The following is a 26,282-nucleotide window of genomic DNA, read 5'->3' on the forward strand; positions in this document are numbered from 1 at the left end:
AAAAGAGAAAGAAATTTAAAAAAGGAAAATGCAGTGTCTGCTCCCTCTTCCTCCAGAGAGTCTGATAAAATTGCTTTGCTCTGAAAGTAGGAGTGTGGGCCTGTTTCAGCCATCAGTTTATTAACAGCTCCCCCGCAGGGTTCTAGAGCATAGAGTGACCAACTGTCCTGATTTGTTATGGAGGGAGGGGTTTCCAGTGCCATGAAACTTTCAGTGATAAAACTGGAAAAATCCCAGGTAAACTGGAACACTTGGTCACCCTATGTGTGGACCACCAGCATAAAGACACTGGGCTTTAGTGTCAGGTAGACTTGTCAGTTTGCCTGTCAGCCTTGAGTTATAGCTCAGGGTGTGTGTTGGCCGGGGAGGGAATTGTATAAGAGGGAAAGTGAGGAGACATGAGTGTCCAGAACAGACGGGGGCCTGATTTCCTCTCTCCATTTTTTGTTTCAACGAGGAACAAGTCAGAGATGGCTCAGCTAGGAGTTTTGGTTGCTATTAAAAAGGAGGGGAAAAAAATATAAAGGGTAATTTCCTGAGAAAACAGGCAGTGTGCCATATGGCCTTTGGAGTCACACTGCGTCACTTCCAATCCCAGTCTTACCACTGCCCATTAACTGTGTCACCTGGAGCAAAAAGCTAGATTCTCTGCCTCAGTTTCCTCATGGATATAATGGGGATAATATATCTACCTCACAGGGGTTGTCTTCAGGACCGAATGAACCAATATATGTAAAGCTCTTAAAATGGTGCCAGGCATGTACTAAATGTTTGCCATTATCATCTTAGTCTTGTTAAAATGAGAGGAAAAGAAAAATCCCTATAGTCTCTATAGCCTATGTCCATAGGCTGTCCTGCTTGGTTTCCTATGTTTTTGGAGTAACATTTCAGATTTTGTGGGTGTAAGGTTTTTTTTTGGTCCCAGGGTCTCACTCTGTTACCCAGGCTGGAGTGCAATGGTCCAATCACAGCTCACTGCAGCCTTGACCTCCCAAAACACCACCATGCCTGGCTAATTAAATTTTTTTTTTTTTTTTTTTTTGCAGAGATAGAAGTGTATGTTGCTCAGGGTTGTCTTGAACTTCTGGTCTCAAGTGATCTTTCTGCCTCAGCCTCCCTAAGTGCTGGGATTACAGGCGTGAGCCACTGCACCCAGCCTTGTGTTGTGTTTTTTCAAAACTATAGACTGTTGGTTCTATGTGGCAATGTAAGAGGAAGGCAAGATATTATATGCTTAATATTCTTGTGCAAATCATAAGGGAGACATGAGTTTAGAATGTGATTTTACTTTCACCAAGTTGTTTCATTGGTGAGCTGCCTTTTTTTTTTTTTTTTTTTTTGAGATGGAGTCTCGCTCTGTCTCGCCCAGGCAGGAGTGCAGTGGTGCAATCTCAGCTTACTGCAGCTTCCGCCTCCTGGGTTCAAGTGATTATCTTGTTTCAGCCTCCCAAGTAGCTGGGACTACAGGCGTATGCCACCACACCCAGATAATTTTGTATTTTTGGTAGAGATGGGGTTGTGCCATGTTGGCCAGGCTGGTCTCAAACTCCTGACCTCAGGTGATCCACCCACATTCGCCTCCCAATGTGCTGGGATTACAGGTATGAGCCACTGAGCTCAGCCAGTGAGCTGCATTTTTAAAGTTAAAAAAAACCAACCAAGAACATAGACTAATAGTGACAACTATTAGAACTCAAATCTCAAAAGTTCCATCTCAGTCTTTGTAAAATAACATTTAACATCTGAGGCAGTACAAGATGGACTCAAAAAGTATATCCAGCCTTTGCTCATTCTTCATGGACCTAAAAAAGCAAACATGCTTAAAACATTTTAAAACACTAAATTCATTTTACCAAACATGAAAGTGTAGAAAACATCGAGTGGCCACAGTATGAAGGATGGCAGGACAAGGTTGGGATCATGGGCCTATGATACCCCTTTACAGTACTTCATTAAAAAACTTGCTTCTCCCAATGCTAATATCTCATAACTGTAGAATCAGGAAATTGACATTGCTGCAATGCTATTAACTCAGCTATAGATCTTATTTGGATTTCACCAGTTTTTACATGCACTCTTTTTCTCCTGTTTCATTTTTGAGGCTACTTCTGAATTTCAGAACATCACATTATAAACTGAGACTAAATTTAGCTCCCATCACACTGGCTAGTTCTGTTTAAGCTTTAATTAGGACCACCAAATTGAAGCCCAGAACAAAATGTATGAACACGAACACTCTTTGATCTTCTATATTATTTATACGAAAGTTGACCACAGATGATCTCCTATTTACACAAGTTACATGGGGAAGTCAACGACCCTTTCCCAAGAGGCTTCCCCACTTACTAGCTGTTATGATCTTGAACAAATTACCTGATCTCTTTAAACTTTGGTTTTCTCACCTGTAAAATGGAGATAATCATCTTACATACCTCAGAGTTATTTCGAGGATTAAATTAGAAAAAATGTGAAACACATGATCGATAACGTTATTTACCACCACTGCCACCACCAGGGGAATCCTGGCCCTTTAGCCCATTTCTTGATATCAGAGCAGTGCCGGTACTGCTTAGAGCTGGGAGTCTGCCCTGGGTGCAGACTAGAAGTCTTTGCTCTCCTGGCAGATGGCGAGGTGGAAGGGTGTACTTTCTCATAGCTGGGATGATGGCCAGGTGGCACGCAATCCTGTCTTCCTGGATGAAACTGAGAATGCATTTCCCAAAATGCTACCGTATTGATATTAGACTTCAGGTGCATCATGGGGCCTTTATGGGTTGTCCTGCAACCTAATCACCCTTGATCTTACATTTAAATGAAGATTATATTAGGCTGCAAATGAAACATTTGGAGCATAGCCCACAGAGTGGGGATCACTTATACGAGAAAGACAGATAGTTACTCATATATTATTTTTGAAACTAAGACATCACTTTGCCTGAATACCCTTTTCAAGCAGAAATATGGTTAAAAGTTAAAAATGGTAAAATTTTTAGTATTGAGTGTTGGTCACTTCCAAATGACAGCCAAGTTCTCATCGTTGGCTCTAGGGGATACATTATTTCACACAGTCGAACATGAATTAATATAGTATTGCTGGTCATAGCATGTCTACTGCATTGGACAGAATCGGCAGTATACTGGAGCTGGTTTGCACAGCCTCAGGAGGATCGATGGTGTCTCTTTTCAGCTCTGTGTTCAGTGAGGACAGGCTGCTGCTAGCTTGATATTAGCCATGGTGGGCATATTTCTGTCACAGAAATTCACAGATGCTTTCCCTCTCACCCCCCAAAAGCTGTTGTTTCACATTTACCAGCACACTACTAGCTCCTTCATTGTTCATTCAACAATCATTTGTTGTATGCCAACTGTATGCCTCACACTATTTAGGAACTGAACAACACTGAACAAGACAGCCCAGGTCCTTCCCTCTTAGAATTTTAAGGTGATCTCTAAAGACAAATTTGATGTTCACAGAAATATGAAATATACATATTTTTGGAATGAAAAAGCCCCAGAATGTCAATGTAACCCATATGGTAATCCACACCAAGCTTTACAATACAAAATCTCCCTGAAGCAGATTGCTTTTAAAGACATCCCAGGCATTCCCTTTTTAACCATTTCCAGAGAAATATATTCCACAACTTTTCACTGTAATTATTTTTTATCACTTTCAGTTTTTCTCTGGTCCTGTATCCATCCAGTCTCTTTAAGCTTCGAAGCACAGGGCCAAACACTGTACTTTGGTAAACATGAAGGTAAGATCATCTAACAGCTCCCCTATATTTATTCTTTCTTTTTTAAAATATAGACAAGGTCTTGCTATGTTGCCCTGCCTGGTCTCAAGTGATCCTCCTGCTTCAGCCTCTCAAAGTTTTGGGATTACAAGTGTGAGCCACTGTGCCTGGCCTCTATTTTTTTTAAATGTTTTTGCTTCGTTATTTTCATTTATTTTCTAAGGGTATGTTAAATTCCCTGAAGAGCATTTAAATACAAATGCCTGGATTCCTACTCCCTCTATAAATGCTGATTCAACTGGATTATGGTACGGCCCAGGCAACTGGTAACTTCTTTTTTTTTTTTTTTTTTTGAGACGGAGTCTCGCTCTGATGCCCAGGCTGGAGTGCAGTGCAGTGGCGCGATCTTGGCTCACTGCAAGCTCCGCCTCCCGGGTTCACGCCATTCTCCTGCCTCAGCCTCCCGAGTAGGTGGGACTACAGGAGCCCGCCACCGCACCTGGCTAATTTTTGTATTTTTAGTAGAGACGGAGTTTCACCGTGTTAGCCAGGATGGTCTCGATCTCCTGACCTCGTGATCCACCCGCCTCAGCCTCCCAAAGTGCTGGGATTACAGGCATGAGCCACCGCACCTGGCTGGTAACTTATTTTTTAATGCTTTATAATTTTTAATTAAAAATTTAAAAACAGGCCTGGTATGCTTGAATCCCGAACCTCTGAGTGTTCCATTTAATTTCTCCGGAAAATAACCCTCCAGTTCTCTGCTAGGGGCTGGGGGAAGTCACCACTGGGCTGCATAGGTGAAGGGGACTTGTGGGGGTCCAACAACCTCATGTGAGACTTTCAAACCCCCTTCTCCATTTTCAACATCTTGTTATACCCCATCCTCTGTGGTACCTACTGCCTCTGGGAGATGGGAGGAGAAAATGGGCTTCTCATCAGTATTCGCCTCAGACTACTTTAACTTTCTTCTTCTGATAAGATAATTATCACTCCAAGTCTGCCATTTGCCTTTTGTGTGTGTATAAACTTTCAAATTTAAGAGTGCATAATAAAATGAACGTATCTTAAGTATATAACCTGATAAATATTTCACAAATGATTAGATTCATTTAACAAGCTCGCAGGTCAAGATACAGAGCATTTCCAGCACTGCGGAAATCTCTCTTGTGCCCCCCAAAGGTAACCACTGTTCTATAAATCCGTCTGTTTGTATTCATGGCTTTAATTCACCAAGGTTACTTTGAATGCCAATTCATTAATTAAAATGTTAAACAATGCTGGGCTCAGCATGGGCCTGGCAGGAACATCCTCCCAGTGCTGGAAGGTGAGCACGGACTTGGAGGCTCTCTATCCGGGTCTGTCCTACAGCAGAGTCAGCTGGTCCTCTTCATGTGGAACATCAAGCCCATGTCAAAATGTTCTCAGTTTATTGAATTGCACAGAACCAAAAGACGTGTACACATTGAAAACAAAAACCTGCCTCTGATTCTTTCCAAAAGAAAAGCTCCAGGATCCCCAAGATTTTCCTCCCCATGCCCTTCTGTTCCCTGGGGCTCTGCTTTGCCCTATTCCAATAATATGCAAGAATTATTACTCTCCTCCCCTAACTTGCAAGTCGTGTTTGGATTAGGGAACATGGAAGAGATTTTTGGGGTACAAAGGGGTCTAAAGGTTGGCTATGAAATCAGTAAGGTAAGTGAAGTAGGTTGAAAGAAAATGAAAATTCTAATACAGACTTTAGAAGCTCCTATATATATATATATATATATATATATTTTTTTTTTTTTTTTTTTTTTTTTTTTTTTGAGATGGAGTCTCACTCTGTTGCCCAGGCTGGAGTGCAGTGGCGCGATCTCAGTTCACTGCAATCTCTGCCTCCCAGGTTCAAGCGATTCTCGTGCCTCAGCCTCCTGAGGTAGCTGGGACTACAGACACGTGCCACCATGCCCAGCTAATTTTTGTATTTTTAGTAGAGACATGGTTTCACTATGTTGGCCAGGCTGGTCTCAGACTCCTGACCATGAATGATCCACCCACTTCAGCCTCCCTAAGTGTTGGATTACAGGCATGAGCCATCACACCCAGCTACTTTTTTTTCTGAGACAGGGTCTCTCTGTTGCTCAGGCTGGAGTGCAGTGGCGTGACCTTGGCTCACGGCAACCTCCACCTCCCAGGTTCGAACCATTCTCCACCCTAGCCTCCTGAGTAGCTGGGACTACAGGCTCCCATCAAGTCTGGCTAATTTTTGTATTTTTGGTATAGGCAGGGTTTCACCATGTTGCCTATGCTGGAGAAGCTCCTATTTTAATAGCAGCTTTCTCAGTACTTGTTCAGGTTGCAAAGGAAGCAAACACTTTTGTGATGATGCTGTTTGCTTTACAAATTTACTAAAATATTTGATGGCTGAAGGGGAAACCCAGAAAAGTTCCACCATTTGAAAAATGGAGAACCTTCCTAAAGTTAATGACCTTAGATCAGATTCAAGTTTTGAATTATCTCAATAAGTGCAGCACCTCCAAGTTGTTGCAAGCTTCCCACAATGATTCTCCAGTGATTCATTCTTGAATAGGATTGATTTGGTTTTTGAGGCATTCAGCTTTCTTTGCATCTTTTTCATTTACTTTTCTAGTTGAATGGCTTATGAAGATGTAATGAATAGGAAACTTATTAAAATACATTCCTGGGAACTTTATTAGAAACATGGATACTTAAAACCTGCTGCTCTGAATAGCCCCAATGAGATTAGAAAGCAAAAAATAATCTATTAGGCAAGTGGTTATTGCCTAATGGAAAAAAACAAAAAGGAGAAAAATATTTAAGTATAGTAAAACCTAAGTAAACCAACTAGAGGACACATTGAATTTTTTTTTTTTTTTTTTTTTTTTTTTTGAGACAGAGTCTCACCCTGTCACCCAGGCTGGAGTACAGTAGTGCAATCTTGGCTCACTGCAACCTCTGCCTCCTGGGTTCAAGTGATTCTCCTACCTCAGCCTCCCAAATGGCTGGGATTACAGGTGCCCAATACCACGTCTGGCTAGTTTTTGTGTTTTTAGTAGAGATGGGGTTTCACCATTCAGTGTGCCTGGCTGATACACCGAATTTTGAAACACCTTTATGGAAATATAGTGGTATAGGAAGAACAGTCTGTGGGTAGAGTTTTCTTTTTTTTTTTTTTGAGACAGAGTCTTGCTCTGTCACTCAGGCTGGAGTGCAGTGGCAAGATCTCGGCTCACTGCAACCTCCGCCTCCCAAGTTCAAGCGATTCTCCTGCCTCAGCCTCCCAAGTAGCTGGGATTACAGGCATATGCCACCAGGCCCAGCTAATTTTTGTGTTTTTAGTAGAGATGGGGTTTTGCCATGTTGTCCAGGCTGGTTTTGAACTCCTGACCTCAGGTGATCCACCCACCTCGGCCTCCCAGAGCACTGGGATTATAGGTGTGAGCCACCGCGCCTGGCCGGTAGAATTTCTTTCTACAGGAGGAAATGAAGTACAATGGAACGAGCACTGTTTTGAAAGAACAATTGGGCTTGACCAACAGCCAGCTGTGAGGTCTTAGTATCTCATTTAAACTGTCTCAGTCTTGGCCAGGCATAGTGGCTCATGCCTGTAATCCCAGCCATTTGGGAGGCCAAGAAGGGTGGATTGCTTAAGTATAGGAGTTCGAGACCAGGCTGGGCAACATGGTGAAACCCCATCTCTACTAAAAATACAAAATGTTAGCTGGGTGTGGTGGCATGCACCTGTGGTCCCAGCTACTCAGTGAGCTGAGGCCGGAGGATCACTTGAGCTTAGGAGGTTGAGGTTGCAGTGAGCCCTGATTGTGCTAGCCTGGGTGACAGAGTGAGACACTGTCTCAAAAAAAAAAAAAAAGCCCCCCACGAAAACAAAAATAAGCTGTCTCACCTGTAGAAGAGGGTTCTAGAGTTAAGATCACTTCCAGCTTCCTCTGGTTTTTCTAGGCCTATGACTAGTTTTGAAAGAGGCTTCACAGAGTTCTGGCTTTGGGAAAAAAAAAAAAAAAAAAAAGCCAGAATGTATAGGCCCCTTTCACAACAGAGCTTAATGTTTTCCAGGCCTGTGCACGGTGATGGACTGCCAGCCACAGACAAGGCTATCAGTGAACTGGTGGGCAAAAGAAGTCCTTGGTGCAGGAAGTGCCACACTGCCGTTTTGTGATGGTGGGCAATACAATGTTACAAACATTTATTCAATGTGCCTACTGTGTGTCAAGTTTCAAGTCTGCTTCCTCTGGTTTTCTGTTCTGCACCATAGTGAAAATATTCACTTGGGACTGAAGCAAAATGGCAAAAAATCTGCCTTAGTTTGCCTGACATCTTTGGCTCCGAGTGGCCTTGCTCTGCTCTTCGGGCACTCCAACTACTCCCCAAAATGATCTTCTCCATGTCAGGATCTTCGACATGAATTTCAAATGTGCTCAACACTGTCTGGCAATTTAGTTCTTTACTTTTTTTTTTTTTTTTTGAGACAGGGTCTCGCTCTGTCACCCAGGCTGGAGTGCCGTGGCTTGATCATAGCTCACTGCAGCCTTGAACTCTTGGGCTCAAAGAATCCTCCCACTGGGACTGCAGGCACCCGCCACCATGCCTGGCTAATTTTTGTATTTTCTTTTATAGAGACGGGTTTTCGCCATGTTGCCGTCTTGAACTCCTGGACTCAAGCAATCCACCCGCCTTGGCCTCCCAAAGTGCTAGGATTACAGGTGTGAACCACTAAGCCCAGCCCTTAATTCTTTCTTTACTTTTCTCAAAATTCTCCCAAGCTTTCATACACATTCATCTTGCCTCGTGGTCACTCAGAAAACGGAAGCCATCAGCTGGGTATTCCCTCATCTTCCCAGCATTAAATCTATAAGCTGACTTCCTCCCCATTGCTTTAGAGGTGTCCCTCTTTCTACAAAGGCCAGCATCTCCTCACTCCTGCCATCTCAAGGACTTCTCTCTTTTTTTTTTGATTTAGTCAGATAACTCTCTTTTAAATCACTCTGTATGAGTCTGTTTTCATACTGTTATAAAGAACTACCTGGGACTAGGTAATTTCTAAAGGAAAGAGGTTTAATTGACTCACAGTTCAGCATGGCTGGGGAGGCCTCAGGAAACTCACAATCATGGTGGAAGGCGAAGGGTAAGCAAGACACATTCTTCACAAGGCAGCAAGAAGGAAACGTGCCGAGCGAATGCGGGGGGCGGGGGTTGGGAGGGAAGAGCCACTTATAAAACCATCAGATCTCGTGAGAACTCACTCACTATCAGGAGAACCACATGGGGGAAACTGTCTCCATGATTCAATTACCTCCTCCTGGTCTCTCCCTTAACACGTGGGGATTCTGGAGATTACAATTCAAGATGAGATTTGTGTGGGGACACAAAGCCTAACCATACCACACCTCTTTCTCTTGCTTTCTTAACCTCTCCCTCTCCTATTTACCTCAGTCTTACCAGCATATGGATTATAATCTGGTCTCTCCTCCCTTGAAAAACAAAACACAAAATCCAAAGCCTCCCTCGTGCTAAGATCCTTAGAATTTGTCTGTCTACACAAGGAATTCCCTTGCTTAGCTCTCACACCCCCTCCAAACCACTCCAGTTTGGCTTTGCCCACGCTCCACCCTCCCATGCCAACACTACTCTGTCATACCTGTTTTGCTGCGGCCACTGTGGTATGTTGAATAGTGGCTCCCAAAAGATATGTCCTAAACCCCAGGCCCTGCCAGTGCAACCTTATTTGGAAAAACAGAATTTGCAGATGTTAGGCATCTCCAGATGAGATCATCTAGGATTTAGGGTGGGCCTTAAGTTCAATAACAGGTGTCCTTGTGAAAGAAAGGCCGTGGAGATTTAAGACACGGGAGAAACAGGGAAGAAGGCCCTGTGAATGTGGAAGCAGTTTTGAGGGTTGTGCCTCTAAATCAGGGAAGCCAAGGACAGCAGTCACCAGAAGCCGGAAGAGGCAAGGAAGGATTCTCTGCTGGAGCCTCGGGAGGGAAGGCAGCCTGCGGACGCCTTGATTTTGGACTTCTGGTCTCCAGAACCACGGGAGAATAAATGTAAGTTGCTCTAAACCAGCACATTGTGGTCATTTGTCATGATAACCCTAGGAAACTAATAACTCAGCAATGACCACCACGTTGCTAAGCCCTAGACACGCCGCCATCCCTGTCTTCCATTTTGCAGCAGCATTTGGTTCAGCTAACTGCTCCTTCCCCAAAACATGTACAGTCCTGGCTTTCAGGGAACCACTTTCTGCTGGGGTCACTCTTTGCTTTGAAGGGCTTCATCTTAGGGTTCCCTGCCAGCTTTCTGGCTCTACCCAATCTCTCTTCTCTTCTCCCTTTACATTCTCTCAGGTAATCACAATATTTTTTTTTTTTAGTAGAGATGACGTTTCACCATGTTGGCCAGGCTGATCTCGAACTCCTGACCTCAGGTGATCTGCCCACCTTGGCCTCCCAAAGTGCTGGTATCACAGGTGTGAGCTACCGTGCCTGGCCTGCTTCCAATCTTCACTAAACACTCCTGCTGCCAGCCCCTCAAAAAGCCTCTTCTCCCTTTGGTTTTCCATATCTGAAGAAATGACATCTCCACCCAAACTAATTGCTCTACCAGAGACTTGGGAGTCATTCTCTACCTAGACAATTCTTATCAATTTCATATCTAAAATACATATATCTTGAATCCATTTCTTTTTTTTTTTTTTTTTTTTTTGAGATGGGATCTCTGTTGCCCAGGCCGGAGCACAGTGGTGTGAGCACGGCTCATTGCAACCTTTGTTACAGTGGGCAGCTAATTAGGCACGGGCAGGGCAGGAGAGAGCTCCCTCACCCCCCCCACACACCAGGAGAGTTGGGTGGCCCTCAGGTCATGGTCAGGCAGTGGTTAACTGTTTCGCTAAAGTAATAATTGGTCACAGCCGGTGCCAGGGAACGGCAGTCTCCTAATAGAAAACACCTGAAACTATCTGCCACTTCCCAGTAAGATCTCAGCAGTGGGGAGAAGTAATGCAAGATCCTGGAAGTAGGCCAATGGATAAAACCCCCAAGTCAAGAGATCAAGCTGCCCACTTGGTTTCTCAAGTCGCCTGCTTGGTCCACTTCCAAGTTGCACTTTCCTTCTTTCCTTTCCTTACTGCTCTAAAGCTTTTCTTTTTTTGAGATGGAGTATTGCTCTGTTGCCCAGGCTGGTGTGCAGTGACATGATCTCAGCTCACTGCAACCTCTGCTTCCCAGGTTCAAGCGATTCTCGTGCCTCAGCCTCCTGACTCCTAGCTGGGATTACAGGCACGTGCAACCATGCCCGGCTAATTTTTTTTTTTTTTTGGAACAGTCTCTCACTCCTTCACCCAGGCTGGAGTGTAGTGGTGCAACCTCCACCTCCCGAGTTCAAGTGCTTCTCCTGCCCCAGCCTCCCAAGTAGCTGGGATTACAAGCGTGCACCACCATGCCCAGCTCATTTTTTGTATTTTTAGTAGAGATGACGTTTTACCATGTTGGCCAGGCTGGTCCCAAGCTCCTGACCTCATGTGATCCACCTGCCTCGGCCTGCTGAAATGTTGGGATTACAGGTATGAGACACTGCACCCAGCCTGTAGAGCTTTTTAATAAACTTTCACTCCTGCTCTTAAATTTGCCTCGATCTCTTCTTCTGTCTTATGCCCCAGTTGAATTCTTTCTTCTGAGGAGGCAAGAACTGAGGTTGCTGTAGATCCGTATGGGTTTGCCACCAGTAACTTTGATACCTTCCACTGGTAACACCTTGACCTACCTCCCGAGCTCGAGCAATCCTCCCGCCTGAGCCCACCAAATAGCTGGGATCAGAGCTGTGCACCACCATGCCCGGCTATTTTTTTTTAGGGACAGCGTCTCCCTGTATTGCCCAGGCTGGCACACACTTTCATTTATAGCTACTGTCATCATCTTTCGCTCACACTGATGTTCTCCTTCACTTTGTCTCTTGCAATAGCTTCCCACTGATTCACCACAGAATGGCTAGAGTGCCCTTTTAACAGATCACAGTACCGCGGCCCTCCTTAAAGCCCTTCCAAGGATTCCCACTGAATCGGACACAAAATTCAAACTCCCTGAAGGCCTTTTGTGGCCTCGTCCCTGCCCTCTGTCCATCTCTCTGCCCCTGGTCTGTCCACAATGGACGCTCTTTAGGCTCCGAGAAGTGATCTCTGCCTTCACATCACTTCTTCAGAGAGAACTTCCTGAGAGCTGCCCCCTCTCCATCTTAAATGTCTCTCCTGTTACTTTCTCTCGCAGAATTCAGTTCTTTCCACCATAGCATTTGCCACAATCTGTAATTACACATCTGATCATGTGTGTATTTGCTTTCCTCCTCACTGGGTTGCTTCCAGAAAGCAGCTGGGATCGTGTTTCTCATCCCGGAGCACAGAGCACCTGGCTCAGGGACAGGCACAGAAAGGGTGCTCTCTAAGTACTCGCTGAATGAATCCACTGTCTTCTCTTCTCCTCACAGTCGTCTCCTGCCTCAAACGTAGGTCTAGCAGAAAGGCTCTTCTGGTGAGAATACCTTCTCCCCCGGCAAAAAAAAAAAAAAAAAAAAAGAAACCAAAAATTTAAATTTTATGAAAACCCGAAGACTTTGTTTTACAAACATATAAATTATTTTATTTACAAAGCCATGTTACAAAAAAAAAAAAAAAAAGCAAAAAAAAAAAAAAAATACAATCGCTCACTGGAGAATATTTCCAGGCCTGGTGAGGAACCATGGCAGTATCAATAGATACATGTTTGTTCTTTCCTTTTAAAACTGTAAGCCATAGAATTTACTATTTACACCTACTTTAGACATTTATTCTGCTTACAATATCACAGGCATGGAATGAACTCTATCTGATAGTGCTAATACATAGAGGTGTGGGACGAAGAAGGAAAATACTTAGTGTTACAAAATATGGATTGTAGAAAAGAAACCCACTCCACAAGTGTGGCATTTGTTTAGAATGATTGGACATGCTTTCTTCAAAATTTTTCTGGAAAAGGTTCTAAAATCGGTAGTAGGAAAGGACAAATGAGCAGGTGCAAATTCTTGTCTGTGCAACAACAGTTATTTAATATACCCCATGACTGACCAGCTACGTAAAACCCACAGAGTTTTGTTAAAGTGCCATGGGCCGACAGCATAACAAAATATAAGATGTAAATAGAAAATTTCTTTTTTTCCTTTTTTAAAACGAGTTCACTGAGAATCAGCAATAATAGAATATGCTGTATAAACTATTCTCTACAAAGGTTGATCAGCATTATTTACAATTGGTACATTGATACAAAAGAAGGCATACAAGTTATCCAAGTCGCTTTTTTTTTTTTTTTTTTTTTTTTATGGCTGACAGGTCTATGCATTGCGTTATGCTTAACAACCAGAGCTTTCGAGCCTCTATGGCTGGCGACAAGTCAGGAGATCTTCAGGCAAAGAGGGGTGTGTGCAGTCAAGGGGCTGAGAGAGAAGACTGAGTGGGTGTGCAGAACAGAAGGACCCAGAGGACATCACCCTAAAAATGTTTTATAGGCTGCTCCAGTTTAACTCCATTAAGACAAACCCAAAGAGAACCTTTTATTTGCATTCCATTTTTCAAGCTGCAAGTTTTTAATACATCATTGTAAAGTAAACCTGTGGTTGACTGCAAAGGAAGAATACCGTGGGCTTTCCCTTTTTGCCCAGTTTTCCAGAAATATCCTCACCTTGGTCATAGCCAGTCTTTTGACAAAGTAAGCAGCATTCGATGAGGGTGGGGGGGTGGGGGTGGGGGGCTCTTTATTCCAGCTTCCAATTCAAGATGTAGAGAGCTACAATGTCTAAACCTATTGAATTGCTCCTTTAGTCCTTGAGACATTATTTCTCAGAAGCAGCCACGTAATCTCTCAACCTTTGTTTTCCCTCTTTGACCATAAGAGTTTATAAATCAGAGGGTTATTTTGTTGCGGAGATTTTGTTTTTTGTTTTTACTCCTGCAAGTTTTACAACTCAAAATAAATTATAAAAAACAACAGACCTCTGAAACCGAACAAGACAAAATTGTGCAAAAATAACAAAGATATGTACATACTTTTCAGTCTGAAGAAATGTACAATAAAAACATAATTCAAAGAACATTTTAAAAATATAAACATTGCTTAAACTTTCCTAAGTTTCATATTGTTTCTGAAACTATTCTGGTCAGTTAGCTCTGTAATATAGTAAAACATAAATTATTACAAAATTAACACTATAAAAATTTACTTTAAGAATATCTTCTAAACTTTTTTCAAAGGGTCTAACCTTGTTTATAATTTCTTAAACATTTATAAGTTTTAAAATCTCCTTAACCTTTTTTTTTTAAAAAAAGAAAAAGTAACAATCATCCCTTCAATTTGCAGTCTCTTTTCCCAAGACGTAAATAAACCAGCATATAAGTGCACTTTTAACACTGTAGAAATAAAAATGAAATCATCCGAACTAATGTCCTGGTACTTAATATCAACTCCTGATTTTTAAAAAAATCATTTTATATTAAAAAATTTAGTAATCCTATAAGAAACACTCTCTGTCAGTGCAATTCCATTGATGAAAATCACTCCATTTGCCTCCCGTCTTTGCAATTCCAATTGTGTGGTGAAACTTAACAGTAGTCTGATCTTTGGGTTGGGGGAACGAGAAAGAAAAGGAAAACTTCGGGGTGGGGATGAGGGTTCTGCCCAGCTGTGAAACTAGCATTCATTTCTGATTTAAGGATGAAGCAAAACCTCCCAGTATCTCTGCTATATATCATAGGCAAAGTTACAAGATTAATAGCACAGAACACCTATTTTATGTTGTGAATTCCTTTCCTGATTATGATTCCCTACTAGAGCTTATGGTATTGCTGTTTCTTTTAAAACTCCAGTGTGAATAGTTCTACGGCTGCAGGGCTCCGGAGTGGCTGTTCCAAATGGCTGTTCTTCACTGAGCAGCGGCTGTCCTTACCATTCCTTCATGGGGATGGCTGTCTCTAACACAGCAAAAGCTGATCCATGGGTGTGCTGATCCCACCAGGTCCCTGTGGCCCAGGGCATGGGGGTGGGTGGGAAATGCCATTATTTATTCTGACAAAAGGTTTGACACATACCCTTTTGTGGAAGTTCTCCCTGGAGGGCTCTTCCTAGCCCAGGAAGGCAGCCTAAGAACCTTTAGCAGCTGTGGTCACCGTGCCTCCTCATAGAGTGGCTTTCTGGGTTCTCACGACCTTTTTCCTGGGATTTCTCCCTCCTAGCTCACCCTGCTGTGGACACTGGCACACTGATCCCTGGAAGGGATTCTGCAGATTCCTGACCAGCTCAGACCACCACAATCTCCAGTCTTTTTTAGGGATCATCTCCTACCCACCATGCTCTGCTTGCTGCCACCTTCCCAAACCTGTTCTGGCCCCTGTCCCTGACTGGTTTATCCTTTCTGAGCTGCACAGCTGGAGAGTGGTATTAGGTAAACCACATCACTAAATGGCCACTGTTCTCAATCTTGCTTCTAGCATTTGGCTCCAGCCATGGTGGGCTGTGGAAACTGGATGAGGGAACCCCACCCACCCTCCAACTCTCCACTCCCAGCTCCTCCCCAGCAAAGCCCCCTCTCCCTGCACGCAGTCCTGAGGGGATTCTATGAGAGCCAGGTCCTTTGAAGGCCAGTGAGGACCCAGAGAGTGGTAGACGTAGGGATGGAAGGGATCGGGTGGAGAGGACAGGAAGAAAAAGGGCTCTGCCTGTGCTAAAGTTCAAGAGCTTCAGAGCATGCCAACCTGGAACCAACATTCTGCAATGTCTGCTCTCATGGCTGGAGCAAAAGGATGGTACAGTAGCAGCATCAGGAGCTAGGGGAGTGACCCCAAATTTGGAAGAATGTAAAAACATGGCAAATGAAAGGAAAGACAGCGGAAACCAAACACTGGAACTGTTTTCTGTAAATCTCAAATTCACCTTCTTTTGCCTTTTTAACTAAAAATTGGTCAATTAAAAAAAGAAGAAGAAAGGCCAGAGTCACAGGGAGTGCACAGAAAACAGACTCTCCCCCCAGCCCACTCCCCTCCCTCCTCCTCCCCATGGCCTCCTGGGATGGGATTAGGTGGCCCGGAATTGATGTGGAAGTGGCTTCATAGTCTTGTTATGGAAGAGTCCTTATCCTGCCCGTTCTGTTTGTGTTCTTCTAGGAAAGAAAAGAAAAATTTGTTTCAAAACCATACAGTTGAGATTACCCATGAGAATTCAAGGATGGAGCCTCAGTTTTCTCATCTATAATAGAGAGGACAATATCCCACCTCCCATATCCAGCAAAGGGCAGCTGGAATAGCAAATGAGATGATGGATCTAAAGGACCCAATAGCAAATGAGGTGATGGATCCATGCATGTAAGGCAGTCACAGAGGTCCTCACTGTGGAGGAAAACACAAGGACGAATGCCGCGGACATTCCTGGGAGTCCTCTTTGGGAGAGTGGACAGAATAACTGATGCCTTCATTTTTGTTCTCCATTAGTTCACCTTTTCCTACCTAACCTACAGATGACACAGCAAATTATCTCAGGAAGGATTCTAGTGTTGGGTTAAACACAGAGGCCTTGGAGAGAGAGATTTTGGGTTCAAGTTACTTGGCTTCTTAGTGTAGCCATCTTCATCTGTAATCATCTTGTCCCTCACAGGGTTGTGAAAAGGTTTAAATGTGTGTAGTGTGTGTAAAGGACACAACACGTAGCCCTCTCTCTGCAGGCAGAGAGTGCTACACAAGTGGTGGCCATTATTGTGTTTGTCAGGGCTGATTGCTGGCATTTTGGGTTCCCAGCAGGTGTACCCAGAGCTATGGGCGCATGCAGGCTGTGTTTGGTGAGGGTGAAGTGTAGTCTGTAGGCACACATGACAACCTCTACAAGAGGCCCCATCAACAGAGGCTGATGGCCTGAGCATAAATGTGCCTTCCCACCCCAGCACACGTGACGGGCTGCAAGTGTTCTGGCACAAAAAGGACTGAAAATGGTGAGGAGACTCTCCCTGACCTGGGGATACAAAAACCATTTCCCTATAATCTTTACCCAAACTCTACCCAAGATTTGTGGGAAAATCACAAAGGGCAAAATACACACACGTTGCTATTTTGTTATTTGGTGTCTACAAAACATGCGGCACATCTAAGGCAACATAACAACACGGTTATATATACACGCACACCCACACATTTTCCAATCATGTGTAAGGGGCAAAACCCCACCCCCCAATCCTTCCTGGTCCTCCCTAGACACATATGCACACACTCCATTGAGAAAATCATTTATCACAGGTGTACACACCAACTACTCTTATACCTCAAGTTTATAAAAACTACTAAGTCTACCCTGAATACTGCTGCCATGAAACTGCATCCTGAATGGTGGCTGCAGCTCCTCAGAGGCTTTTGAGAGAGTGCTGATGGACAGACACCATGGGCAAGGCCTCCCCCTCCTCTTTTTTTTTTTTTGAGACAAAGTCTCACTCTATTGCCCAGGCTGGAGTGCAATGGTGCGATCTCGGCTCACTGCAACCTCCACCTCCCGGGTTCAAGTGATTCTCCTGCCTCAGCCTCCTGAGTAGCTGGGATTACAGGTGCGCACCACCACGCCCGGCTAATTTTGCATTTTTAGTAGAGACGGGGTTTCACCATGTGGGCAAGGCTAGTCTCAAACTCCTGACCTCGTGATCCGCCTGCCTTGGCCTCCCAAAGTGCTGGGATTACAGGCATAAGCCACCATGCCTGGCGTAAAAAAAATTTTTTTTTGAGATAGGATCTCGCTCTGTTGCCCAGGCTGGAGTGCAAGGTGCAATCACAGCTCACTGCAGCCTCAACCTCCCAGACTTCAGTGATTCTCCTGCCTCAGCTGCCTGAATAGCTGGGACTACAGGCTGCCACCATGCCTGGCTATTTAAAATTTTTGCAGAGATAGGGTCTCACCATGTTCCTTAGGCTGGTCTCAAATTACTGGGCTCAAACCATCCTCCTGCCTCAGCCTCCCAAAGTGCTGGGGTTATAGGTGAGGCACCATGCCTGGCTGGCAAGTCCCTTTTTAAAAATTTTTTTCTTGAGACACAGTCTTACTCTGTCACCCAGGCTGGAGTGCAGTGGCGCAATCTCAGCTCGCTGCAACCTCCACCTCCCTGGTTCAAGCAATTCTCCTGCCTCAGCCTCCTGAGTAGCTGGGACTACAGGCACCCACCACCACGCCCGGCTAATTTTTGTATTTTTTAGTGGAGATGGTGTTTCACTATATTGGCCAGGCTGGTCTCGAACTCCTGATCTTGTGATCTACCTGCCTCAGCCTCCCAAAGTGTTGGGATTACAGGCGTGAGCCACCATGCCCGGCCGCAAGTCCCTTTAATCAAATCATCTTCTTTAATTTCCACAATAGCCTTAGGAGGGAAGCATCAATTTTGCCTTTTAACGAATGAAAAAAACAGGGACGTAATGTGTGTACGCTCATACAGCTGGTAATAATAGCTAACACTTGTGGGTTTACTGTGTGCCAGGCATTTTCTAGTGGCTTTACATGAATAGGCTAATCCTCACAAAAGCCATAGAAGGTAGGGGCCAGTATGATCCCCACTTTATAGACGGAAGAAATGGAAGCACAGAGAAGTTAAGTAACTTGCCCGAGGGCACACAGCTAACTAGAAGGCCTAGGTTTGGAAGCCAGGTAGCCATGCTCTTAACTGGAGATGAGGTTTGAATCAGGGTCTGACCCCAATGTCCAAACTCTTTCCACTCTGTTGATGACCATATGAATTTTTGCCCCACCCCCGCCCCCAGTAACTTACCTGTCGGCTGTGTCCTGGGCTGGATATACTTGAAGGACTGGATTGTGACAAAGCTAGGCTATTTTTCCCAACCTGAAAGACACCATTGAAGTCCCACTCAGACACACGAGCCAGCCTGGGAAGGGCCCGCCAATGCCACATGTTCTAGGGGAAAGAAGGGCTGCACAATGCGTCCTTCATTCCCTCAGATTGGCTCAGAACTGGTGTTTCCATCTTAAGTGGCAGAGAAAATGAAAATGTTGCAGAGGGTGCCTTGAGGGATGCCGTCTCCTTCCCAGAGGAAAAGTGGAATTGTGGGGACTCCTCATACTGCTCCCTAGCTGGCCGGGACTGAACAGGGAAGGATGAGGACAAAGGCATCTGGTGGAGAAGCCTGGCCCCTCCTGGGAGCTTCACTCAGCAGAGGCTGGGCTTTTCTACCTGTGGCCAAAGGGTCACACGGCTCATATACCTCTGACCCTCCGTCCCAAACCCATCTTGTTTCCAGCCCAGACTCCCTCAGCCTGGCTGCAGATAAAACACCTGGATCTTTTGCTGGGTCAGTTTTCCTGGCTAGGAGATGTAACGCACACGTGACTGTTCTTTAGGAAAATAGCACGATGGCGCTGGGCTTCTCCTTCACGTGGAGGGAGGACAGGAACGCTGTGCATGCGGGTGTGGCCACTGTGCCCTTCCCCTTCCTCTGGGACTGTCCTTCACACAATGGACCCGGTCCTTGGGGAAGCTGATGCCAGGCAGTAACCAGTCCCTGTCTAGTCTGCAAAGGCAGCTTGAACTTTCATCCTATAAACCGCTTCTCTTCTCCATTAACTCACCTTTATGTAAAGACGTTTGCCTTACATTATTTTATTTATTGATTTTTGAGACACAGTCTCACTCTGTCACCCAGGCTGGAGTGCAGTGCCACGATCTTGGCTCACTGCAACCTCTGCCTCTGGGGTTCAAGCGATTCTCCTGCCTCAGCCTCCCAAGTAGCTGGGATTACAGGCACGTGCCACCCCACCCGGCTAATTGTTGTATTTTTAATAGAGACAGAGTTTTGCCATGTTGGTCAGGCTGGTCTCCAACTCCTGACCTCAGATAATCCACCCATCTCGGCCTCCCAAAATGCTGGGATTACAGGTGTGAGCCACCACACCTGGCTACATTCACAGTCTTGATTTTTGTTCAGCTTAATAGCCCTGTGGCAACTTCTGGCCTTATACCAACCAGATACAATTAAATGGATCCCCAAATTGTTCTCAAAGCAAAGGTTTATCTTGGATTTCTCAATCTCATGCGTTGCCCCCACCCCCACTCCCCGATCTCCTAGTAGAATTAACACAGATCCCAAGGGCCTTTGCCTTTACTGAATACTTGGAAATCACCAGTGATAAAGCCTTTTCTTAATGCCTTGGTGACAAGCACCGAGGTATCACCTGCGTTAGAGAACCAATGCTGACCGGATCCAAGGCAGCTGTTAAATGCATCAGTTTTTTTGAATTCCCTCCTGATGAGCACTTGGCTGCTCCTTTCACCACTGCTTCTGGCTGACTCAGCATTTACTAAGCATTTCCTACAGTCCTGCAGACCAAAGTATCAACAGAGCCACATCTACTCAACACAGAGGGACTCTGTTAATGTCATGGAGGCTAAGAGGCCAGACTCCAGAGCCAAAATGCCTGGGTTTAAATCCTAGCCTAACTACTGATTTGCTGTGTGATTTTGGGTGCCTTGCTTAACCTTCCTGTGCCTTGGTTCACCCATCTGTAAAAGGGGAGTAACAGCAAGTAATTATAAAATGAGTTAATACACCTGAAGTGCTTGGAACAGAGCCCATCATCTACGTGTTAGCTGCTGGGACTGTATCTAAAATGAGTGAGATACCACGGCCTTGCTGTTCAAGGCGTGGCCTGGGAGGCTGTTAGAAATGCAGACTCCCAGGCCCCTGCCCAGGCCTGCTGATCGAGAATCTGCATGTTCACAAGCCCCCCAGGGGATTCGTGTACATGTTCAAGCTTGAGAGGCCTTGGCTCTGCCCTCCATCCTGGGCCCTGCCGGTGGCACCCACCAGCAGTTTAGCCTCCAGGGAGAGCCCTGTGGGTGCCGGCCCCCCTCCCTCACACCCCTGGCCGTGGGGAGTCAGAACAGTGCCCTCGGCTGGAGCGAGAGGACCTGTGTCTCCCCCTCCTCTCACCTTGGCCTCGGTTTGCAGCTTGTCTGGCCCTTGGGTTCCAAACTTGCTGTTTCTCATGTGTTTGTGATTTGTGAATCCCCCTCAGGCTGTGCTCTTCATGAGGTTATAACAAGTCTCATAAGCGGTGACATAAAACATTAAAACATCTTTTAACAACTGCCTCCCATTGCTCCAAAGTCCTCAACCCTAGATGGGGCTAGGCTTGGGGTTTGGTTCCCTTGATTCTGTGTAACGGTCTCTGGACATGCTGCCCTGATGGGTCTAGCCTCCCGGGCAGGTTGGCCAGCCCTCTCGTCAGACCTGGCTCTGCAGAGAATCCGAGGCCAGGCCCTTCCCCACGTCTGCTCCCTCATCTATATGCCCAACTGGCACCCAGAGGCCAGGGTGGGGGTGGTGGTGGGCTTTCCTAAGTAGCCCCCCAGCCGGAGGAGAAGGACTAGACTCAGGGATGAGAACAGAGCTCAAGGGAAAGAAACATGTATCCTTCCCAGACCGCGCCACACTCTCTCAGCTTCCTCACCATACACACTCCTATCTGCACCATGGCATTGAACACTTCTTTGCCAGCTGGTGACAGTTGCAGTTTTTCTTCAGGAAGGAAAGAATTCTATTAGGAGGAGGTGGGGGTCGAGGCAGCCTAGGAAAGTGGGAAGGACAGTCACCTGGGAGCCGGGCACAGGTGCTCCCACTCCCAGGTGGGACCCCGGGTCAGCATTTAACCTGCCTGGGCCTCAAGCTTTTCCTAAGGGGGTTCCAAGAGATCAGATCAAATTTCTTAGCAACAGAACTCTTTAATGACAATGTTCTCAGAACCTCAAAAGATAAAACTGACCGACGTGGAGTGGGGAACTCAGAGTCTCTCTGTGCCTCAGTTTACTCATCTGTAAAGTGATAACTGCACCCACTGCACTGGGGTGTCACGCGGACTCAGTGAGGTAATAACCGTAAAGTGCCGAGAACAGTGCCTAGCACATAGTGAGCGTGGTATCAAGTACTTGTTCGGTAAAGTGCTCTCAAAGCAGAGGGTGAAAACTGCCTTCGGGGAAAACGAGAAAAGGAATCAAGCTTGTGTTACCTGTCGGAGCCGCCCGGCTAAGCAGGGGCGCTGCCCAGCTCCCCCTGCCCCCCAGAGCCGGTGAAGGCGGTGCCAGGAGGTCCCTTACCTGCCGAGAGGAGGTGCTGTTAACGGGATCGGGCACCGGTGCGAGAAGGCTGGGCGGGTTCTTTTTGTGAACGCTATTCATACCAGGCATTTTAGTGATTTTACAGGCTTTGCTACTAGAACTCGAGTTCTTACGCTTTTTTCCTTCTGATTTGTCAAAAGAGAGGGGCAGAGAAGACACAGCATTGTGTGAGGCCAGAGAGAGGTCCCCTGCGTGGAGCGCAAGGGAGGGCACAGAGAGGGGACAGGAGTCACTGCTGCCTCCCACCGCGCCCACCTGTCTCACTATGTCCGCGGGGCCGCCGGGCAGCGAGGTCCGTCCTGAGGGCTCCAGTTTGGCACTGAGTGGGCTCACCCCATTGTTTGAGCTGTGCACAGACAGACTGTTATAGGGAGGGGCCGCCTGATAGGAGTTCAAAGCAGAACTGGCATTCAAAACACAGTTCTTTTTGTGAGGCCCTGACAGTGGAGACGAGAGGGATGTCTGCAAGGAAGAGGAGGAGGAGGAGGAGGAGGAGGAGGAAGGCGAAGACTGTGGCTTCCTTTTTTTGTTACTTGGAGACTCGTCGCTACGGGCGGACAGGTCTTTGACTTTTGAGGATTTGCTGGTTTTGGTTTTGGATGGCTTGTGGGATGGGGAAGGGATGACGGCTGGTATCGGGGACACGGCGGATGGGGCCTTGAAGGTTGAGTCCATGATGCTGAGGGTTGCGGCCACATGAGGGAAAGCTGTGGTGTGGGACATGAGGGCGCTCGGGTCCGGCGATGTCACGAAAGCTGCGTTTGAGAGCATGGCTGATGTCATTATGTAAGAAGAGGTGAGCCTCGAGCTGATGGGAGCTGAAGGAAGATACACAGCACTGGGGTTGCTGAAAGGCTGCAAAACTGATGCTGGAACGGGGGTGGTGATGTGGGCTGCCGGCGAAGGCAGGGGGCTATCTGCCGCAGGAGGGATCTTCCTAAACATGAGAGAAGAGTGAAAGAGAATCAGTGAGACATCGGGTTGGCATTGCTCGGGAGGCTCGATGACGTTTGAGCATCAGGGCTACAGAGGACACCCCGGCAGAACCAGACTATGGAGAATGGAGCCTTGAAGGATGGGAGAATCTGAAGCATGGCCCCTCCTTATGGCACCCCCCATTGCAACATCCAGCAACCTAATTTTCATCACGCTCAGTCTTTCAGATCCTTTTCTCCAGGCTTGGCTACTGGAGAAGGCCTGATTTTGGTTCATGAATAAAAGGTCAATGTTATTTAGAATAGAAATTTCCCCAGTATTCTCCTCTCTCAACCACCGCCCCCACCCCCCAACTGTCTTTTTTTGGCAGCGATGAAGGTGGTTTTTAATGAGAAGTGATCATTTCACATGTAGGTCCTGGTTGCAAGTAAGAAATGTGAGGACAGGGCTTTGCTACCTGGACACAGGGGCCGGAGCTTCCCCTCTCCACCCACTCCAGCTTCTGCCCAGGGACTCTCGGGGCTTTCCCCACCCTGCTCTGGGCTGGAGGCAGTTGGGGAACGGCCCTCTCCAAGGCCAGCATCCTCCCGCCTTTGCTGTCTGCAGCCTCTGGTTCCCTCCGCAGAGAGCCATTTCCACATTGACTCGTGGCTGCTGGCTCCTGATGGCTGGGCCGTGGAGGGTTAGGGGTTTGGGAATGGTGAGATGGCAAGTTGCCCATTCCCAGGACTAGCTTTGTTTTTTCCTATTCAGCCCACTCTACCTTAGCTCTTGCTCAGAGGAGCTGTCTGGGGTGTGGCTGCTGACTTTTAGCAGGTCTTCTTGTCCCGTGTTAGGAAAAGGTGAGTGTGGGGACCCTCATATGTCCAGAGAAGGAGATCAGGGATTTCTAGTTTGTTCTGAAGATAAATGTAGGATGTGGACAGGAGGAGAAAGACAGGAGGGGAGGGGAAACCCACTGTTTTCTTCTTTGGTCTTCTTGGAGCTTGGGGGGTACCTCAGAGCAAACTCCCTGGAGCCAAGGCCAGCACTAGGCTGTGGCTTACTCTTGGGGCCTCCCTGCAAACTCCATCTTTTGATTTGCGCTGGGAGTGACTCCTCCTTCCATCCTACAGCCTGGGGTGCTGCTGCTGCTACTCTGGGGACCGGGAGGAGGCACACGGCCACAGGGACGTTTGTTCGTGATTTTGCAGGAAAGCACATGGCCCTTGGGAGCCAGGTAAATGTGTTCAAGCTGGTCCTTTCCCATTTCTCACCTTGCTCCCCCTCCCGGTTTCCCTGGGAAATCATTTTCACTGTAGCTGGGGCTCACTAGCGATTAGGAACTAGCTTTCCTTCTTTGAAAGCAGCACATGAAGGTGAGCAGGCCCAGAGCCTGTGCCCCAGTGGGCTAGAACACATGCAAGACAGGGCCTCACACCGTCCCTTCTCTTCTTTGGAGGCCACTCTCCCAGCTGTAGCATCAGGACCAGGTGCCAGGGAACTCTGGAAAGAGGCACTGCTGAGAGATAAATGTCTCTCCTAGCATTCCTCTCTGAAGATTCTGTTTTTGGCCTGCACTTTGGTGGAGCCTGTGGCATCCATCTTTAGGGTAGAATCCAGAGGAATCCTTGTCCTTGAAAATGTCAGACCAAAGGGATCAAACATAAGAGAAAAACGTTGCCAAACTCACAACGGCCACGATGGCGCTGAGAATTTACATTCTCTCAAGCCTAAAGAAGGTAAGAGATCCTGTCAGCACTCAGCAAGATGCCCCATAAATACTTGTTGCAATGAATGAATGAGTGAATGAATGGATGGATGAATGGGTAGGTGGATGGGTGAGCAGGTGGATTCTCAGCAGCACCATACCCATATTGTCAGGGACTATGCATGGTGGGCAAGGACTCCCATATGATCAGACTGGAGATGTCTACACACATCCTTAGAACCGTCTGGCCCCGCACAACCCCTTCCTAACAGGGGCAGGGAACATTTCTTAGAGGGGGAGGAACCTCCCAACTTTCCTGCTGCTTTTGTTGCCTTGCTGTGGTACTATAGGCAACCCACTCCATCTTTCCTTGACTCAAGTTTGCTTACACTAAAGTATAGATAGAAATACATGTGGGCAGAGGTTTGGCAGTTACTTGTAATAAAAAGTTATTTACAAATACCAGATGGCTCATTTAGAGAGGATCCCAATCAATGACTTTGAATGGGATCCATTTTTTCCATTTTTTTTTTTAGACGGAGTCTTGCTCTGTTCCCCAGGCTGGAGTGCAGCAGTGCGATCTCGGCTCACTCCAAGCTCCACCTCCCGGGTTCACGCCATTCTGCTGCTTCAGCCTCCTGAGTAGCTGGGACTACAGGCACCCGCCACCAGGCCTGGATAAATTTTTGTTTTTAGTAGAGACGGGGTTTCACCGTGTTAGCCAGGATGGTCTTGATCTCCTAACATCGTGATCTGCCTGCCTTGGCCTCCCAAAGTGCTGGGATTACAGGCGTGAGCCACCGCACCCGGCCTGAATGGGATCCATTTTTAATGTCTCAATTTATAATTTTCCAATTAAATAGTATAAATTCACGCTTCAACTTGTGCTGACTAGCAGAGTTGAAGTCCTAAATCTTACCTGGCTGACACTCAGGATTGGGATGGGTGCTCTTTCTGGGCACACTTTCTATCCTTTTCTTGCCTCACTACTCACAAGTGGATAGCAGGAGCAGGAGGGGAGGTAAGGCAGGCAGAAACAGGGTGAGGGGCATGTGGCAGCTCCCTGTCCCCAGGAGTCCCTTCCCCGCCAAGGCTAAACAGTTTATGTGTTTTTCTAGGTGCCAAATGGCAGTGGATTTCAGCTTTGCTGGGCTGTGCCCTGGTTTAAGCTTTGCACACTGGCCCAGGGAAGTCCCACACTAAAGCCCACAGATGCGAATAAATTACTGACAGTGCTCAACCTCCCCTGCCAGGTGGCATGGAGGTCCAGATGCTGACCTGGCTGAAAGAGAATACTGTGTTGGCGGCTCCTGATGCAGAGTTAAATGCTTGTTAAAGAAAAAAGAGTCTTGGCCGTTCCTTTTCTTCCTAATGTCTTCCACGCCCCCATCGGCTGCCATCCCTCCAGGTTCGGGCCCGCCAGGGCCTGGGGTTTGGGCAGCGAGGTTGAGAGGGTAGCGGGGTGCTACGCTCTCCAGAGTTGACACCCAGGCAGCCCCAATGTTGCTCAGTGACAGCAGATTGGTTAGGCAAGTCCTGAACAGGGGGGAGGGACCTGATGCCCTGTGGCTCGGGTTTCTGTGCCTGAGGAGGAAAGGAATATGGAGCTTGAGCTGACAGGACACCAGGGAGTGAAATACAGATCAACACATTCCTTCCACGTGTCCGGGATTGACACTTCCATAACACAGGGAGCAAAGAGCTGCGAGGATCACCAGGGCTGGCTGCTGTCT

At 46.6% G+C, this 26,282-nt stretch overlaps 1 protein-coding gene and 1 long non-coding RNA gene across 24 annotated transcripts in view; one reads left to right on the forward strand and one right to left on the reverse strand.

Moving 5' to 3' along the window:
- The first annotated feature begins 29 nt into the window (after positions 1–29).
- LOC129060672 (uncharacterized) lies at positions 30–14,173 on the forward strand. The gene is made up of 5 exons (XR_008527564.1): positions 30–237; positions 3,678–3,758; positions 8,376–8,461; positions 9,672–9,805; positions 13,114–14,173. It is a non-coding gene; the product is annotated as an uncharacterized LOC129060672 (long non-coding RNA).
- A 1,510-nt stretch (positions 14,174–15,683) lies between these two features.
- Positions 15,684–26,282, reverse strand: part of ATXN7L1 (ataxin 7 like 1) — a 266,375-nt gene continuing 255,776 nt past the window's right edge. For 6 of the 23 annotated variants that reach the window (XM_063725764.1, XM_063725772.1, XM_063725770.1 and 3 more), the window contains 3 exons: positions 25,828–26,133; positions 21,903–22,860; positions 20,842–21,775 (listed from right to left, as the gene is read on the reverse strand). In XM_063725764.1, coding sequence (XP_063581834.1) covers positions 21,617–21,775; positions 21,903–22,860; positions 25,828–26,133 — 1,423 coding nt within the window. In that variant the 3' untranslated portion in view covers positions 20,842–21,616. The other 17 variants (XM_009235911.4, XM_054560610.2, XM_063725767.1 and 14 more) reach the window with 15 other exon arrangements.

This window comes from Pongo abelii, chromosome 6, assembly GCF_028885655.2.
Source record: "Pongo abelii isolate AG06213 chromosome 6, NHGRI_mPonAbe1-v2.0_pri, whole genome shotgun sequence".
NCBI classification, from domain to species: Eukaryota; Metazoa; Chordata; class Mammalia; order Primates; family Hominidae; genus Pongo; species Pongo abelii.